A 17939-nucleotide genomic window follows, 5' to 3' on the forward strand; every position below is an offset into this window, starting at 1 on the left:
TGGATGCTTTTTCTAAACTCCAAAGTCTAAATCCCCATGCAAGATCGTTCGTTATATGCCTGTATAGTAAAAATAATGCCTAATATGGCCTTATATGTGGCTAGTAACTCCGGAGGGCTATATGGGTTGGGAAGAGGGAGTTGCTCAGAGTGCTTCAAAATTTGTTATGTTTAGAGATCTATTTTAGCAAAAAAAAATAAAAAATAATTTCTAATATTTTTTTTTCACGTGGCTGGCACGTGTAAAAAATTACAACCGAGCCGGCACCTGGATGTAAAAGGGGCGCTATGGCCATCCAGCTCTCCCACGAGATTGCGTCGCGAGGAAGCGGTGCAACCATAATGACCAGGTAGCCGCCGAAGCTTTTCCTTCCGGGGCCCGTCTTTCCTCTCCGGCTCCGTCGTCCTAATAATAAGAGGGAAAAGACCGGCTCTCCCAGATAGATCGTGGGCTATGGCGATGGTGGAGGAGGAGGAGATCCGCCTCGAAGTGGAGGCGGTCCAGGCCGTCTACGGCGACGATTGCCGTGTGATACTTGACTTCCCGCCGCATCTCAACGTCCGCATCCGGCCTCGAACTGCCGACGATTCTTCGCAACAGGTATCCCCAACCCCGACCGCCCAAGAACTAGGGTTTCTTCCTCCGCGGGATGCGTCGCAATTTCTGGATTTGTTCTTTCTAGTCTAAAATTTTGGCAGCCGTCCGATTTAGCGCGTTCTTTGTTTTCGATGTTCTTGCGTTAATTTATGCAATTCATTGTTCTTATCCCGGTTCGCAACTCGATGTTCTTTTTCCGATTCTACTCAAATTGGTGTAGAAGTTTCATATAACTCGAGAATTGATTGGGAAAATATTGTATGCCAAACTTTTGTGTTTATTAAATTTCTTCTCAAGTTGTTCCTCAAAATCAAATGCTCGCGAGATGTGCTTATCCAAAATCCTCACCTTTGTAATTCAACTACAGTTTATATAGCCCCCTCAGGATTTTATCTCAAGGGTCAGGAAGGGCTCGAAGTTTGTGGACCAAATTTAGTAGAAGCAACAAGAATGGCGAACGAATAGGAAGAAAAAGAGGGTCACCTAAAATCTTTCTTATGTAGAGGGAAGAACACCTAGAATGCTCTGAGTTTGAAGAAAATTACATTCATAATGAACAAATATATAAAACATGGGGTGTTTCTCTCTGCCACATGTATAAATCAAGTTTCTTGAACCATAAGTGATATAAATCAATACTTGATTAAATTGAACTAATGCTAGCTTTTGTGGCATAAAAATAACCCAAAGCTCTCATGACTATTGACCTTCTTGTCTATTTCCATGCCTAGGCTATGAATTATTACTCAAAACCCATCATGACTGGGTTTGGACCGTTACAAATACAAAGAGACGGAACTGAAAATCAACTTTGTTTTGAATGGTCACACCGTTAATGGAGTAACAATTCTTGTTTCATGCTTTTAGAATGGCATAAGACGAGATGTCTAGAGATGCACATAAATCTAATCTACCTGGAATGATCTTATATGATTGAGTGTTTGATTCTGTAGTAAAAATTCGTAGATTTCTTAAAATCTTGGAATTGAAATTTGTAGCTTGACTGGATTTTTCAAGTTCTGTAATTTTTCATCTGTGTCTAGCTAGGTTTTTCATTTTTATCTTCATGTATTTAACAACCAAACACATAATAAAAAACATGAATTTTCAGAGTTATTTAAATCTTTGAACAGAGAAAAGGATAGAATTATGTTTTTGAAATTGACTGACCCCACCTGTAGTCTTAGGTTTCTTATCTTGTCTAAACAATTTCACGTCTAGTGTTGATCGTTTGTTCATGCAATTAGAATTTCATTTACTAAGACAAACCAATGAATACTTCTCTGGACTCTGCGAATCCTTTTTTTATAAAAAAAAAAAGATTTTCATACCATGATTCATTAAGTTTAAATCTTTATCAAAAATAGCAATATGTTTCTTTTGCCACAATATATTATATCCCCATGAACTTTTCAGGAAGATTAATGGCGATAAAATGAAGATTCATCGAGGAAGTTATATTGGTGATTATAATTACTATGCTTTTTTGAAGACTGATTGTTTACCAACTGTTTGTCCTAGTATCAAAAGTTAGCTTGGAGTGCTGACACATATTGTTTTCCTGCAGTTTGTGGAAGTCATACTTGGAATAAAAGCATGTGCTCAGGTAACACTTGGAGAAATATAAAGAAGAATTTCACTTTTGTGTTTGGCCTGCTCATATCAAGTGTAGTTTTCGTTATTTATGTTCTTCTATACATTCTGTCATACAATATGCGGACAACTAATTAATCATTATTATGATATGACGGCTACGGAATATCGTTCTGAGAGGAATTATTGGACTGGAGTTGATTTTTTTGCTAGTTTGTCATTTTGCATTTAGTCAATTACAAACCTCTCTGTTCATGGCTAAGTGAAAAAGCTACCATGCGTTCCTTGTGTGATGCTTATTGTAGGTCCTTGTAAAGTTTACCAAGTAAATAGGGTTTCATATATTGTGTTTATCTCTGCTTTATAGAATTCTGTGATGCTGAATATTGTTGCATTGATATGGACCTGATGAGTGTGACTCATAGATGAAATTTGAAACGCAAAGTAACATGTTCATGTGGAAAAATCTGTTAATTTTCATTGTATTTGATAAGATTCATATTTCAAAGAAGTCGACTGAGTATATTCTTGGGTTGTGCTTCATATGTCCATTGGCATTTGGATCATGAGAACCCCTAAAATAAATATGATTGGTGTTAAGCAAGCTGGAGAGATGACAAGACTAATTGCAAGCTGTATTTTAGTCAGTGCAAGCATGGTTTAACATTATTATCAAACCTAGGAGTAACTGGAGAAATGACACTTGAGTAGTGTTGAAATACAGAAGAATGGAAATTATTATGATGATGACAATGGTGATGATGATGGAAAAGGAGGGAAATTTGTGACTTTTGGTGGGATTAGTGATCATAAAAGAACACATTTAGAAAAAACAGAGAGAGAAAGGCACCGGGGGGCATATGATGCAGCTGACCAATTGGAGGGATGAATGGTGCACTTCTTTATTGATAGGACATTGGGATGCGTTGTTTACAATGAGAAAAGGCACTTGTGGTTGTGTCAAGGATAAAAGACTACCAAATTATCTTCTTAGCCTGCTTGAGACGTCTTAGATGCAACACATTCAAGGTTTACATATTGTCTTGAAGGAAGCAAGAAAAAAAATCAACACATCGTGTAAGGTAGCATATCAATGTATTTTAGTTTTTGGTATAATGATATGTTATTATTAACATCTGGACAAAGTTTAGTTTTTTTACTTCAGTTGCTAGACTATGATTAACAATTAAGTAAATTGCATGTCCACTTAAATGTTCAAGCTATCGTTTAAATGAATAACAGAGAAAAAGGCTACTAGGCTTAAGTGGGTACTTTGTGAGGCACTATGTATCTGTTTAAGTGGCTGCTTTAAGTGCTCAAGCAGCAGTTTTTGTAACATTGTGCGGCTAATTGTCTCTGTTATTAGGTAGTAACATTCATCGCAATGGTGTTTGGTGTGCTGTCTATTATAGCACTATTTTCTTTTATCTCATTCATCTCTTCTTGCAAAACTCATAAAAATTTGCGACTTTATTCCAGATCCATTCATAATAATGAATTCCTCACATGCTTGCCAAATCAAATTGCGGGGATTGACTTTGGCTAAATATGCCAACTCGTTCTTCCATGTGGATCTTGAGGTCAAGAAAGATCTGTGAATGTTTTTTATAGAAAAAACTTTTTTCATCATCTAAGATTCATGTTCACTGTTAGGCCGGGGGTATCTTTGACCAATGTCTGCCGAATCGGATTGAACCGCCCAGTTTGGGCAGTGCCGGACCGACCCAGTGTAAAACCGGGTTGGTTCGTCTAATAATTTTGGTTCCAGCCCTGTACCGGTCAGAACCCCTACCAAGCCGTCCGGAATCGGTCCCTTACCGACCGAAACCAGCCGATAAGTGTTCGAATCGGCCGGTTCGGTGCAGACTCGGTGTGAACCGGCCGAGTCAACTCGGTTTCGAACCGGATGGACGCTGTGGACTTGCTGTGGAGCCAACTGATACTTCATTTGAAAGCAACAACTCTCTCCGCCACTTCTCCTTCCCAAATACTCTAAAAACAACATTAATGCAGGCTATCAAAAGAAAGATTCAAGGCTAAATAAGGTGTGTTTTCTCTCTTCTATCTCATTTCTTCTTTTTTTTAGGCTTGAAAAAATAGCTCAAAAATTGCAAAACAAGGGAATATCATGCCAAAATTTCGATTTGGGCTTGATTTTTTTATATATTGTAGATCTATGGGCGATCTACACGCTGAAATAAAAATTTTTAATTTTTGGATTATATATAATCTTTAAAATTAAATATATATTTTTGGTTTAAATTTTTTTTTAAATAAATAAATAAAAAATTTTAAAAAATTAAAATCAGAAACGTATTTAAGGGCATGCAAGCTACTCTCCATAAAAATTTGGTGTCCATTCATTCAAGTTTTGATGCGATCATGCGCACGATGGTCTAGGTCTAAATTTAGACAAAATTAAGAAATAAGTAGCCTTTGATGTATGCCTGAGGGCCTAAAAAATAAATATAGCATACATTATTGGGTTCTACATGAATCTGAGCTGAAATTAATTTTTTGAAATATTAATATTTAAAAAATATTTTTAAAATTAAAAAATAATTAAAAATATATAAGTAATATCAAAAATTATGAAAAATTAGTAGTATGTATTCCATAATTCAGAAGTAATTTTTGAGGTAGAAATCATATTTTTCTGAATTTATGATATTTAAATATATTTTTAAATTTAAAAATTATTAAAAGTATGTAAATAAATAAAATATGAAAAATTAGGATTATATATTAGATAAATTTGATGTATTTTTTGGTAGAGCCCCAATGGAGAGTGTCGAGGAGTTAGTACACAAATTCAGAGATTAGGAGTAGCAGTGATGATAGTTCTGATGGTCATGGATCTATTCGCTAGAGAGAGAGTGGAGGACAGGAGACCACTATTTATGAGATAACTGCAGAATGATTTTCGATTCGTTGATGAGTCTCTGTTTATGCATGCTACACAGGATAGGGACCACGGTGTATAATCTGGTAGAGCCCGCGAGGATACGATTGCATATAGAAGACGGGCTCCGCGAGGTATATAATGGATTCTATTATCCGTAGCTGTAGATGACCTTGGACGTGAAGTAGGATCCATAGACGTATCATATTTTGAGTCATATACTGAATTCTATTATCCATAGCTACAGACAACTTATGACCCATACGGATACGGATATGGATATGGTGCGTTTGAGGTATTTTTCGGTGGCTGCTACCTTACGCAGTCCGAAGCATCTCATGGGTTGGATTTTGTTGCCAGCATATTCGGATGGGCTCTTCCACAGCCGTATTATCAATTAGAGGACAACTCTTAGAGCCAGAGCTTTCACGAGAGATTCGAAAGTACTTATAACCCGGCGCACGTTTCTTATGAGATGAACGTATAAGACTACAACGCCGCTTGGTTAGAGAGGTGGGTTGATGTATCTTCTGACTATGCTGATTATTCAGATATCTACGAGAGCCATCGCCACTCGATCTGATTTTAGATATCCGTATGTATAATTGTATATTGTACTTTAAATGTATGTAATTGGTTGTATTATTTTATAATTTTTACGTCACTATTTGATTTAAGGATATTTTATGTTGTTCCTTGTAGCATGCAACATCTCACTAATTATTTTATGATTTGTATTGTTTTAAAATAATAAAATGCATCATTTGGGTTAAACCGGGATCATAGAAACACCAAAAAACATAAAAAGAAAATCAAATTAGATTTAAAAACATTGAAAAAGTTCAAAAAGAGTGATTACCAATTAAATATTCTTGAAAACTCAAAAAAATGGACGTGCCGATACAGAACTGGCACGTCCTACCGTACTAGTATCGGTTTGGTACCGAACCGTACCGGCCGCCGATTGGTACGGATCCCAGTACCGGTTCGGCAGACCTTGTCTCTGACCAATATATTTGACCAAAAGTTATATATAGAGGAAGATTTTCCATGGGGATTTAGAGAACTTGGAATGACATATGGCAACATTATGGATAGAATAAATCACGATACTTGCCTGAAATGCTAAAAATTGGTATTTTTGGACCAAAATGGAGGACATATGCTTGTTAAGCAAGGATTATTACATGAAACATTTTGTTTAAGATATCTCTGTGTGACATATGCACCTAAGGGCATGTGACATACTTTCAAATTCATATGTGACTACTACAGATGGCTTATCCAATATAAGCCATAGGCTGAAGTATCATTACATAACTGTGGATCTAATGCATTGCTACATGGTACATACTGTGCAATCTCGCTTCATTCATACGAGGCTTTTGATTATTATTCCGTATAATTTGTTGCTGAAGTATCCTTGTTAGATGAAAGCTTTTGTATGTTAATTTAGATAACTATAGTCATCAATATTTTGCTTGGTCCAGTATTTCCTATGCTTGATGCTTGATATTTCTTTGTCATGGCAGTATCCCAGTGAACCTCCTTATATATATGCTGTAGAAACGAAAGGCCTTGATGAGAATCGACAAACACGTTTGATTGCTAGCATACAGAACAAATCCCAGGAGCTCTCTTCATGCATGATGCTTGTGGCCCTTTGCGAGGTAGCAGTCAGTTGAATTCATTAGATTCGTTTTTATTTATAGTTGAGTTGGTGACTAGTTAATGCACCTGTTCAACTGCAAGTGTGAATATGCTATGTTCCGTACCTATTGGTGTCATGGCCTGTTTTGATGAGTTTTTGTCGGGTGTTGATGTTATTCCTAATTTCCCAATTATCTGATACCTCCAGCGTGCCAGCAAGTTGAAAACTAAAGACATAGAATCTGTAACATTCTGCCATGATTGACTAGGATGTTCTAAAGATGATATATTTGATCTTTAAAAAAAAAAAATAATGTAAATATATTTTTCTTGTTGGAGCAACTGCTTGAAGTTCTATACGTGAAAGTCAATAACATGACATAAAGAGCCAACCTACTCAGATTTTAACTGATTAAACAATTGTAAATGCAAGCTGTGTGATATCGGCTGTGTCAATCATGGGAAGGAAGAAAAAGAGAGAAAACCATCAGATTACATCATGGAGGTAAAGTCCTGTGGTATTGCATCTGATGTGCAGGTTATTATTTTATGTGGTGCTGTTACTATTATGCATAGTTGGAGAACAATTCAGTGATATGAATCTTCTAAAGCATAGTTTGTGCAGTAACTGCCTGGATATTGACATGGCTCCAGATGAGTATGCTAGTTCATGGGACCCTTAGCCTAGTTCACAATGTGATTGGCTTGACTAGAATTCAGGAGGTCTAGTGGTTTTTATTTCTTAGAAGCATAAAATTTGGCTTACTACAGTAACATGTCAGGTTTGGATATATTATGGTCGGTTCATTGGTGTTGATTATACTATTGTGTACGATGGATTCCTAAGAAATGTCCAAATACCACATATAGAAGTAAAACTAACATGACGTTTTCTTATCGCTTAACAGCATAGATTCCATAGTTCAGGATAATGGAATTGGAATTCTAGTAATAGTGTACTTTACTGATTTTGCATGTAGCCTTTTAGAAGTAGTAATTTTTCTTAAAGAACCTGGATGGTGGTTGAGGAATGTTTGTTGCTTTGATAGATCCCATCTCTCTTCCACTTTTCATATTCTTTTCCTTTTCCATGGCTGACAGAGCTGGATTCGACTAGCATGTGCTAGGGCTGAATAGGTCTCTCCTGGCCCTAACCTTTAGATTAATATTGTGAATTGGTTCTAGGATGAGATTTTTCAGAAGAACAAAATTAGTTGTCATTCTACCTTCCCTTGGATTAGCAGTATACTTTTAGGAGAAAAAGGGAGGAGGGGGTTTAAAAACTGTAATAAGATCAAGGATTTCAAATTAGTTGTCATTCTACCTTCCCTTGGATTAGCAGTATACTTCTAGTGCCTCTATTTTCAATACGTACACTTCTGAAGGGAGTGGCCTTTCTTAAAGGATTTAAATGGTGGGCAAGGAAGTTCAAGACTTTTAACTCTTAAGGAATATCCTTTTTTTCTTGCTTCATGCTCTTTCCCTTTTAGGGAATTGGACTGAGCTTACAAGGAATAGCATTTATTGGTGCTGAATGGGCCTTGGATGGCCCTAAGTATGACCTTAGTTTAAATCTTTCAGTTTCAGTTGAATAGATGCCATTTATAGACTAACAAGCAAAATGAGTGTAGGATCAGGAATGCTTAAAAGGATCTCTGTAGGATGGGGTGGTGTGGATAGGGGTGCTTATTGAGATTTGCATGCCTACAATGCAGATGCTCGGACAATCTTGTGGCTGCTGATGTTAACTCAGGTTCCATTCTGCTTATTATATATTGCCATCTAAACAGTCATAAGATTGTCATATGGTACTAAAGCAGAAAATACTGATGAACAATAGGACAATTAGTAAGATTGTTATTAAGGTGTTGGCATTGAGGTTAAAGGTTAATATGAAAACCTTACTTCTAGTATTCAAAGTTCTTTTATCAAGGGCAGTCATATTAGCATAACACTTTTGCTTATAGTTTCTGACGCTTAATGTAAAAAGAGGTGAGCTATAAGCTCAAGCGTGTAGAACATATGATATGTGAACTAGTATATATGTGTTATTTCATTGGTAAAACTGAATTCTGAGACAGGTGAATTTGGTGGATGCAATTTTGTGCTATGATTTCCATTTCTCTTGTGCTAGCTTGGAGGTTTTTCTGGAGGTTTTAGTTTTGGCTCTCATAAAATTAGTGGGTCCATGTAAAGGTTCTGTTGATTCTAGTAGAAGTAATAGGCCCCTCCTGACCTAGAATTCAGATGGATGAGAATAATCTAATGGTAAGTGCTGATTCAATCAGATGTGACATGAGAATATGCTGACTTTATGCTCAGGATCATTTTTTATATTGGGAAAGGGCAAGGCACATGATTGGGATTCTTTGTAAAAGTGGTTTGGTAGGAGTTCTGTAGGATGAAAGAATTGACACTTATTTTTGAGGGTCGGAATAATCCAGTTAAATTATGTAATTATCGTGGGTTAGTACTTAGTAGGGTGTGGCAGTTATGCTGGGTCTACTGCTGAGCCCTGACTCATATACATAAATAATTCTTAAAGGAGGGTAAGTCTTACATAACCATGCGGTAAATGCAATCTTCAAAATCTGCTATTGCAAATCACTATCTCCAGTGGAAACCCATGAGTTTGCTCCGTTATCATATGGTGTTCGGCCACATAAATTGGCAGGCCAGCCTTCTCCTTGATTAGACACCTTGATCGAATGGGTAAATCTGGAAACATTGCAACCCCTAGTTCCAGAGACAAATATCCATTAAGCAGCGGTAGAGGGGTAGAAAGAGGTCCTTGGATGTGCCGTGCTCAAATATTTTGACATTAGTAAGGGAGTCGCCCTCTAACCTAAGCTTTGAAGCCTCAAGGATCTTGATGGTGTAATGGATCTCTTCGCAGGCTGTTTGGAGCTCTATTGTTGGTGCTGAGCATGGATTCAGTTGTGTGGCTGGGACAACATATAGCTGGTTCCCTTGATCCCTAATAACAAAACCTGCTTTGCATTTATTGTCGGCATTCTTAGTGGAGTCCTGAAAATGATTGTGAGCGTGGCATAGAGTGATGAACTCCAGGGTGAGTAAATGTGGGGTTGATATGATCATCCTATTGCCCAGCTTTGGAGACAACGAACAAATCTCTGCCTAGTTTGTTGCATGGTTGGCAATCAGCTGGGTTGTGGCATGCGTCCCTCAAAATTTAAGCTTTAAACTGGCTAGTCAAAATTACCAGCCTGTATATTTAATATTCCCATGTTTTGTAGCAGAATTTGTTGCTTTATAATGTTGGGACTGATTGTTCCTTTAACTAAGGACCAAGAAGCCTGATTAGATATTTAGTTCTATAAAATGCTATAGCTCTCCTAGGAGGCAGGTAATGTTGGGACTGATTGTTCCTTTAACTAAGGACCAAGAAGCCTGATTAGATATTTAGTTCTATAAAATGCTATAGCTCTCCTAGGAGGCAGGAACGATTTGCATCGTAACCTCTCCCAAGCAGATTACCATCAGAACAATGTTAACCATGATATGCCGTACCGTACCGTACGGTATGGGTACCGGTGGCATACTGACACTCGGTACGCCAAAAAATTGCTTACCGTACCGTACTGACACTATGCTAGTGTGGCACCAGTATAGGGTCTGGTACCGAGACCGCGAACTTTGGTGTTAACTCTGGATTGGACTTTGGTTTTCCAAACCCAGCTGAAGCAAAGCACATTTAAGTGCACTAAAGATGATCAATTGGCCTCCATGAAGCACTATAGCTTTTGGTATTTAGTTGCAAAGGTTATTTTCGTAGATCATGGTGCCAAAAATTGATAAACATAAATTTGATGTTTCTTGTGGATGGATAGATATTGCTGGAAGCCTGGAACGCTTGAAAAATTATTATAATATTCGTACGTAATATGTAAGACAATACTTTGTGTTTGCATCGAATCTGATTGGTTTGAATATTGCAGGAAGCAGTGGAGATTCTTTCTAATATGAACCATCCTGAAGGAAACTGCCCATTATGTCTATATCCTTTGGTCACACAAGATAAAGATGATTCTTCTTTGCCATTTATGAAGCTGATGTCCTGCTATCACTGCTTTCACAGGTGGTTTCCTATCTTATTTTTCTGTTTTGAATCCCTGTTTGGACTATTTTTGATTGATACCTTGTTTGTATTCCTTCTTTGTTAGTGAATGTATTATCAGGTGGTGGAAATGGCTCCAGGAGCAAAATGACAACAAAATAGCTCAGGAAACTACTGCTGCTGCTATAGAACAAAGGGGTATTTCTTCTTAATGTGCTCCTTCATTTATAAAAAACATGGAACAGACAAAAGGGGGAATCTTGCTGTGAAGATATTTCTCTGGTGTTCACTTTTGCCTAACTCAGCTATGGGAGCTCTTCTTTGCACATCTATTTTCGTCAGAGTGATCTTTTTTTTTTTTTTAACATTGTTCTCTATCTGCCAAATTAGTCCTTGACTATGATATCCCATATTTGTTTTCATACCTTTCATGAATAATTATATGAATTCTTAAGGTTTTCCAGTCCAGCAAAGTCAACTTATTGGGAAGACAATTTGACAGGGTATCTGCATGATATTATTTCTTTTAAGTAGGCTGTAAGTTCTAGAGGGTTAACATTATAGTGATTCTGGAACCAAATGACTTGGGCAAAAGTTTGACATGTCTTCCCCTTATTATTTTCTTTTTTTTCAAGAAATTATTTTTAGATATATTTTATAAAACTGAATTTCTATAAACAATAATACTGTACTAGGTTGCCATCAAATTAGTTGTAAATTTTTTTTGTAGTTTTATGCTTTTAACTGCTAACATATGATATTTAGTGAGAACTGCTGATGTCCAGCTCAGATATGCCTGCCACTGTAAATCAACACAAAGGAACTTGCCCTGTTTGTCGGAAGGTGTTTGATGCAAAGGATATTGAGCATGTTCTTGATTACCTTGAAACAAATTTATCTCAACTGGTATGCATCCATTCCCTTTTGTATCCATGTGATCTCTGTTTTTTTTTTAATTATTATTTTTTTTTTACGGCAATACATTCATTGGCTTTTAGAGTGGTATGATCTTCTCTTGGGTTGCGGATGCTTTTGTAGTCATCAGCTTACACCTTGTTTGACTAGTTATCCAATTAATATCAACTAAACCATTTCCTGCATGGCTTATTATCAGCAGTTAAGTTCTCATTGAAGAGTCTCAGATTCTCATAGTGTCACCAGGAGATCTTGCTAATAATTATCCACTTTCCTTTTGATTTCTGATATCCATGCTATGTTTCTGCAATCTGATCTCGTCTAGCGCTTGATTTTTGCAGTTTGCACATTCTGTTGTGATGGAAAGCAAATATCTTCTTTAGAACTAGTTTTGTCAGGGTCTTAGTTTTATGCTATCCATAGCTTCTTATCCATTCATCTCTAGTTCTTGTAACCCAGATAATCTGAATGTAGCTGGACTTTTTTAATTGAAGGGCATAATTGATGGTTCCTTTGATAAAGACACAATACAGTGAAGAGAAAGAAGAAATAAATGAATCTCAATAAATCTTTGTTTCTTGAAACTACAAAATGCAGGAGTCCAGATTCATCAGTCTACTTTCACGTGAGTTTCGGTGTTCTTAGCTTTTAGTTCAGTTGCAAGAAAAGAGAAAAAAGACCTTTTAGTTTCAGCCAGGTTCCTTTAAAAGTTAAAAAAATCCAAAATAAATGTTAATTAAAATTTGGGGAAAATATAAAGAAACTTTAAGGGCCTATTTGGGTATTATTGTAGGAATATCCTGCAGGGATATAAAGAAACTAGGTTCTGAAGTGATGCCCCCCCCAAAACAAAAAAAAAAGGGGAGAAAAACTTTCTTCTTTCCTCCTCTCTCTCTCTCTCCCCCTCCCTCCCTCCCCAATCTCTCGCTCATGGTTTATTGGTTTGAGCTGCGCGTGTTTCGTTTTAACTCTACATTCCAAGCAAGCTAATTTCATGCTCGCTGGTCTTGGCTTGTTTTGAACGTTAGCTGAGCTTGGCTAGCTTGGCTGACCATAGTCTTGGATTGTTTTGAACATTAGCTGAGCTCAAGCTAGCTTGGTTGACCATCTGAGCTTAGCATGAACTAATGCTGGCTCTCTGGATCCCAGCTCATATACGCTGGTAGACTAGGCCCCAGAAATTAGTATCTGTAGGAACTCTGAAACTGAACTCGTTTCAGATCTTCTAGACAAATTTAGAAAATTTCAATTTCGATTTTAGAGTTTTAAACAGAACTTCAAACTGCTAGAAAAGGAAAAAAACGAAGTAAATAAGTTGATCACTCTATGCATGCATGAATGCTTATGGTGCTTTCCTCCTCCATAATTGCTGATTGAGTTATATGTTTAGAGAAATTTGAAGAATGGTTCTTTTAGGGTTAGACAAGCTGGATTTTTTTTTCTTTCCATTGAGTTTTGGATTTCAGCAGACATTGTCGAGGCACTTGTCATGTCTCGAAAGTCCATCCTTGAAGTTGGCATAGTTGAGTAGTTGAACATATTTGGAGGTGGTTGAACCTAGAAGCATGGATAGATAAATTATGGTATGAAAATTACTCGAAATTACTATCTGGACTGCGCTCTCCATTTTCTTGTCGAATTTTCCTGTGCTAGACATAAAACTTATGATGAATTGCTCTTGATATTTAAAATCTAAACTGATCATTTCTGCATCAGACTAGAGGAACCCTATCTAAGCACCATCTGTAATATTGCTTTTCATGTTAGTAAAGAGAGAATTGTGTGGCATTGCTAGTTCTAATATTGGATTCCTTGTTGATCAGAATGTGATGGGGCCCATGTCTCTCCCCTTTCTTGCTAGTAGTCTCTCCTGCCTAGTACCATTTATGTTGGTAAACCTCCTCTTCTCGTCTACAGAATAGACTGTTGTAATGTGGCCTGCATGCATGTGCCCTCACATGCTCGTACAATCTTTTGGCTTCAGACCTGCCATATGTCCATTCTGTGCAGGTTAACTGCTGCTCCCATCTTTTTCTTGCATCCACTCTCATAAACCTTCTTGCCTTCCCCTCTCCCAACCCTCCTTTTTTCTCATGGTTCTCGCAATCTCCTTGTCTTCCACTTTAAAGCCATAACCCTGGAAATTCCTCTTCCCCCAGCTTCCAAAATCCTAAACTAGACTCCTAAATTCTGTTCTCTCGTAAATCCCTAAGCATCGCCATGAGGCGGCAAGAAGTCCCTTAAGAGGTTTTTGAGCCTCATCTCCACTTTATCTTGATTCACTCCAAGGAGACCATTTCTTCTTCTTCTTTTGTTAATCTAGGTCCTGACTGAAATTTCAGGCTGTTGAAGCTTGAGGATATCTCTGAGTTTTGGCAGGATGCTGCTAAGGAAGGTTTGCGATTTGTTCTGAGCCACTAAGGCACCTTTATCTGCTCTTATTCCATGTCATCATGCATATCCTTAGGTGTCTTGGGCTCAGGGAAGTTGAAGGGACTAGTCCAATTTGCAAGTCCTGAAAGCTTTTGGCACCAAACAGTAGGCTTTGGATCTTATTCCCTCTTCCGAGACTCACTTGAGGTTGGGCTTTTCTTTGATGCAAGTTGCAATCTGTTCTACAAGGAGCCTTGATCTTGTGATGTTTCAGGATTGTAGGAACCACATCAATAATGTTGTTGCTTTCTTTCTCATAAACATGGGTTATGAAATAGTTGTAAAATCAATCATGATAAGGGGTCACTTGTGCAAATTGGGTTCAGATGCTTTCATTTTCCTTCTTTCTTGTTTTGAGCTTTGTTTTGTCATATCTATGTTGCTAAAAGTATTGCGAGGTTGTTATGACGTAATGTTGTCAGATAACTTTGCTTAATTTTTATTTAATTTAATTTTATTTTGTTTTTCATAAGCAAAGGTACATTAACAATAGAAAAATTAATTTACTAATTTATGTTTAAAACAAAATAAATAAATTGAATACAAAAGATAGGTTACAAAATAAGGAAATAAATCTAAAATAAAAAATAAAAAAGAAACAAATTAAAAGAGATAAGAAAAAGGAATTGAAAATACGGAATACAAGAACTGTAGCTGTTGATTTGAAAAGTACATATATATATATATATAATATGTAAAGTATTATAAAATAGATTAAATAAAGATTGAAAATGAAACAAAAATATAAAATTGATGATATATAACCATAAAATATTAATAAAATAAATTAAAAAATTAATACTATATATAATTAGAAAATACATCATAAGAATCAAGGTCCGTAATCTCGGTACCAGGTACCATATCGGAACCTTATCGATACGGTACGGTACGATACATCTCTGTATCGAAATGGCTCTCTAACTATTTTTCTAAATTTTTATCTCAATACGCCGCAATACAAGTTGGTATAGGCTGGTATGCACCTTGGTATAGGTCGGTACACCTCGGTATGGGATAGTACGTCTCGCTACGGGGTTTATACTGATTCAAAATTAAGTTTCGTACCGGTTTTCTTCCGGTATGGTATAGTGCACCCCGATCGGGCGGTACAGCAAACCATGATAAGAACATAATAAAATAAGATACATAAAAATTTGTAGCTGGATTTTTTGTAATAAAAAGAAAGCTCCCAACAAGGATGGGACATGTGACCTTTCTGTGCGTGAGAGAGATGGGCAGACTGAGGGAAGATCCACCGAATATTTGGATGGATTTTGAGGGACACATGGTAGGGTATTTCAGGAAAAAATTTGACAGGTGATATCTTCTAAGGAATACTCTTGTATTTAATATGGTATAAGATTATGCAAATCTGTATTTTATTATGTAATGGAACTTCTGGAATCGGGCAAGTATGGCTAGACTCTTAGAAGTCTCTGCATGGGGTCCATTTTCTTGCTAAAAAAGAGGGGAGGGGAGAGAGATCCCTGTCAACATCCCCCGGGGGCACATGCATGCTTCCCCTTCCTTCTTAGATAGGCACGTGCAAAGCACATGCTAAGTACTAGAGGAACCTAATATATACACAAAGAACAGACCTTATACCATCAATTAAGGACCGTTTAAGTATCGTCTGCATTGATTCATTTTGTAGATCTGATCCCCAAAATAGCAAGCATCTCATATCTCGGCTTACATTGTTAAGTTTTTCCTAATCTCTTCTCTTGATTGGGAATTCGGCTTATCTTGTTGGTGTCTGCAAATGGAGATAGAGGGTGGCGCACGCCAGTTGACATATAGAATGGGGTCCAACAGGTGGCAAATCATGATGCTTTAGGTGTCACATATGAGTTGAAGCATGTGATACTACTCAGACAATTGGCAGCCCATCCCATTGTTTGCAGCTATCTTTATTAGAGGTAGACTGTTTTTTATTAATTGGCTCCCTGAAGCCTCCAACATGTCCAGATAATTTAAAGTAGTTTTCCCTTCTTTTGTCTTTCTTGACTTTTGGCTGATGCTTGGTGCAACTACTACCAATGACAGAAACGAGGATTGCATATTTTAATGTAATTGATTTTTTTTTTTAATTTTGAGAAACACGATGGGCATGCTATCTTCTGTGTTCAAACTGAGAACCTCTCCCCAGCACACGTGCTGAGGAGAAAGGTGCCGACTGGAGACCAAAGTTTTGCTGTGTATCCAAGAATTTTCATAGATGATGCGACAATGCAACACTCATTATTGCTTTGCTTACGCAGAGATTTGCAGGAATGGACAGAGATGAAGATGATAAACTGTTTCTACAATCAGAGTTGGAGAATAAGAGAAGGGAGAAATTTGAGGGCTTGTTAAACTTGCAGCAAGAAAACAACGGTCTGATTGAACCCACAAAAAACCTTCAGATATTACCTGGGATGTTTCTTCCTGAACCTCTCTCGCTGCCTACTACATCTGTAGAGACCAGAGGTGAACTATGCGGAGATACCGCTGACCGTTCAACCTTTGATTCAAATACCTCCATAAACAAAGCATCCACAAGCAAGCAAAAGAATACAAGCATGAGGAGAAAGAACAGTCTTCATAATTCAAGAAAACAAAAACATGCACAACCAGTGCGAAAACAGTGGATCAAGAAAGAAGTGCAGACTTCGGAGCAGTGACATAGTTGTTTCTTTCTTTCTTTCTTTTTCTCTGAACATAAGAGCCCTGTTTTCCACCCTTATTTTTCGAGAAAAGAAGTTACATTGCAAGCATGTACGCGCCATATGCCTGATGGGCAGAACTAGTGTATCGTGGTGCATATCGAGCTGCCATATGCAATTTGTATTTGTTTGAGTATTGCCTTCATTATATATTTATATGCCTATTCTTTTGTGTGTGAGAGAGATTTCCTAATGGGAACATTTCACAGAGACCGTGAAAATATATTTATATGCAAATTGTCTATTTTTTAAGAAGTATATCTTGTCCCAAGTTTCTCGTCCTTTTCAATCTGCTCTGTAAAAGATGATCAATGTATTTTATTCAATGAACAGGCAAGGTCCAGCCGTTCATTTATAGAGCCGTTTTGTCATGCCCGTGATCATGTACGTTTGTGCGCGGATCTTTCCAGTAATGACGGATACGAATGTCCTCTAGCATTTGTTTTTAAGTTACTGGTCTCCATGTTCTGGAAATTTAACAGTTTTTCTGTTCTGAAGGATTTTTAGGACTTTGCGCAAGGAAATGAAAACGTCCAAAGTTTGGCAAAGTTGGCACGGTTCATGTCGAATTTGCTGGGGAGGTGCTTTCGGACTATATAAGTTGAACAGCTATTAAGAAAAAGAAGTCGAAAAGAGAATCAAGTTCAATAGGGCAATGGATTCTGGTAACAGTTGGCATTTATCTATTGCGTACTTCGATATGACTTGCAACATTTTCGACTTCAATCATTAAGAAATTAATCATAATGTGATACGAGGTTTCTTCTCTCTGGTGTTTTATTGTTGGTTATCACTATTGTTGCATCAGCCTTGTAACATCCAGGCTATCAAGAAGGTGTCCTTGATCGAATGCTCAGTTAAAAAGCTTTTCTTTTTTTTTTTCTTAAAATTTTGGTTGCAAGGAAAACTCGGAAACGTAGGACATAAGGCTAAATTTTGATGGCTCGCGTTACTTATAAAAGCCAATTATATGAAGTAGATAAGCGTTGCGATCAAGTTACAATTGAAGTTGTACCCCTTATAAACCCCAGAATCTGCAGCCGGACCCCTTGCTATCTATTTC

General features: G+C 37.2%; 1 protein-coding gene across 2 annotated transcripts; it reads left to right on the forward strand.

Moving 5' to 3' along the window:
- Positions 1-295: 295 nt before the first annotated feature.
- Positions 296-17134, forward strand: LOC103713599 (E3 ubiquitin-protein ligase RNF25). Of its 2 annotated transcripts, XM_008800588.4 has the most exons (7): positions 296-600; positions 2165-2203; positions 6625-6762; positions 10702-10841; positions 10927-11018; positions 11611-11726; positions 16433-17134. In XM_008800588.4, the coding sequence occupies exons 1-7, from the start codon at positions 454-456 to the stop codon at positions 16832-16834; spliced, it is 1074 nt and encodes a 357-aa protein (XP_008798810.2). In that variant the 5' UTR covers positions 296-453; the 3' UTR covers positions 16835-17134. The 2 variants fall into 2 exon arrangements, with proteins under 2 accessions (XP_008798810.2, XP_038975802.1); XM_039119874.1 differs by lacking the exon at positions 6625-6762.
- Positions 17135-17939: the final 805 nt, after the last annotated feature.

Source organism: Phoenix dactylifera, chromosome 2 (assembly GCF_009389715.1).
Source record: "Phoenix dactylifera cultivar Barhee BC4 chromosome 2, palm_55x_up_171113_PBpolish2nd_filt_p, whole genome shotgun sequence".
NCBI classification, from domain to species: domain Eukaryota; kingdom Viridiplantae; phylum Streptophyta; class Magnoliopsida; order Arecales; family Arecaceae; genus Phoenix; species Phoenix dactylifera.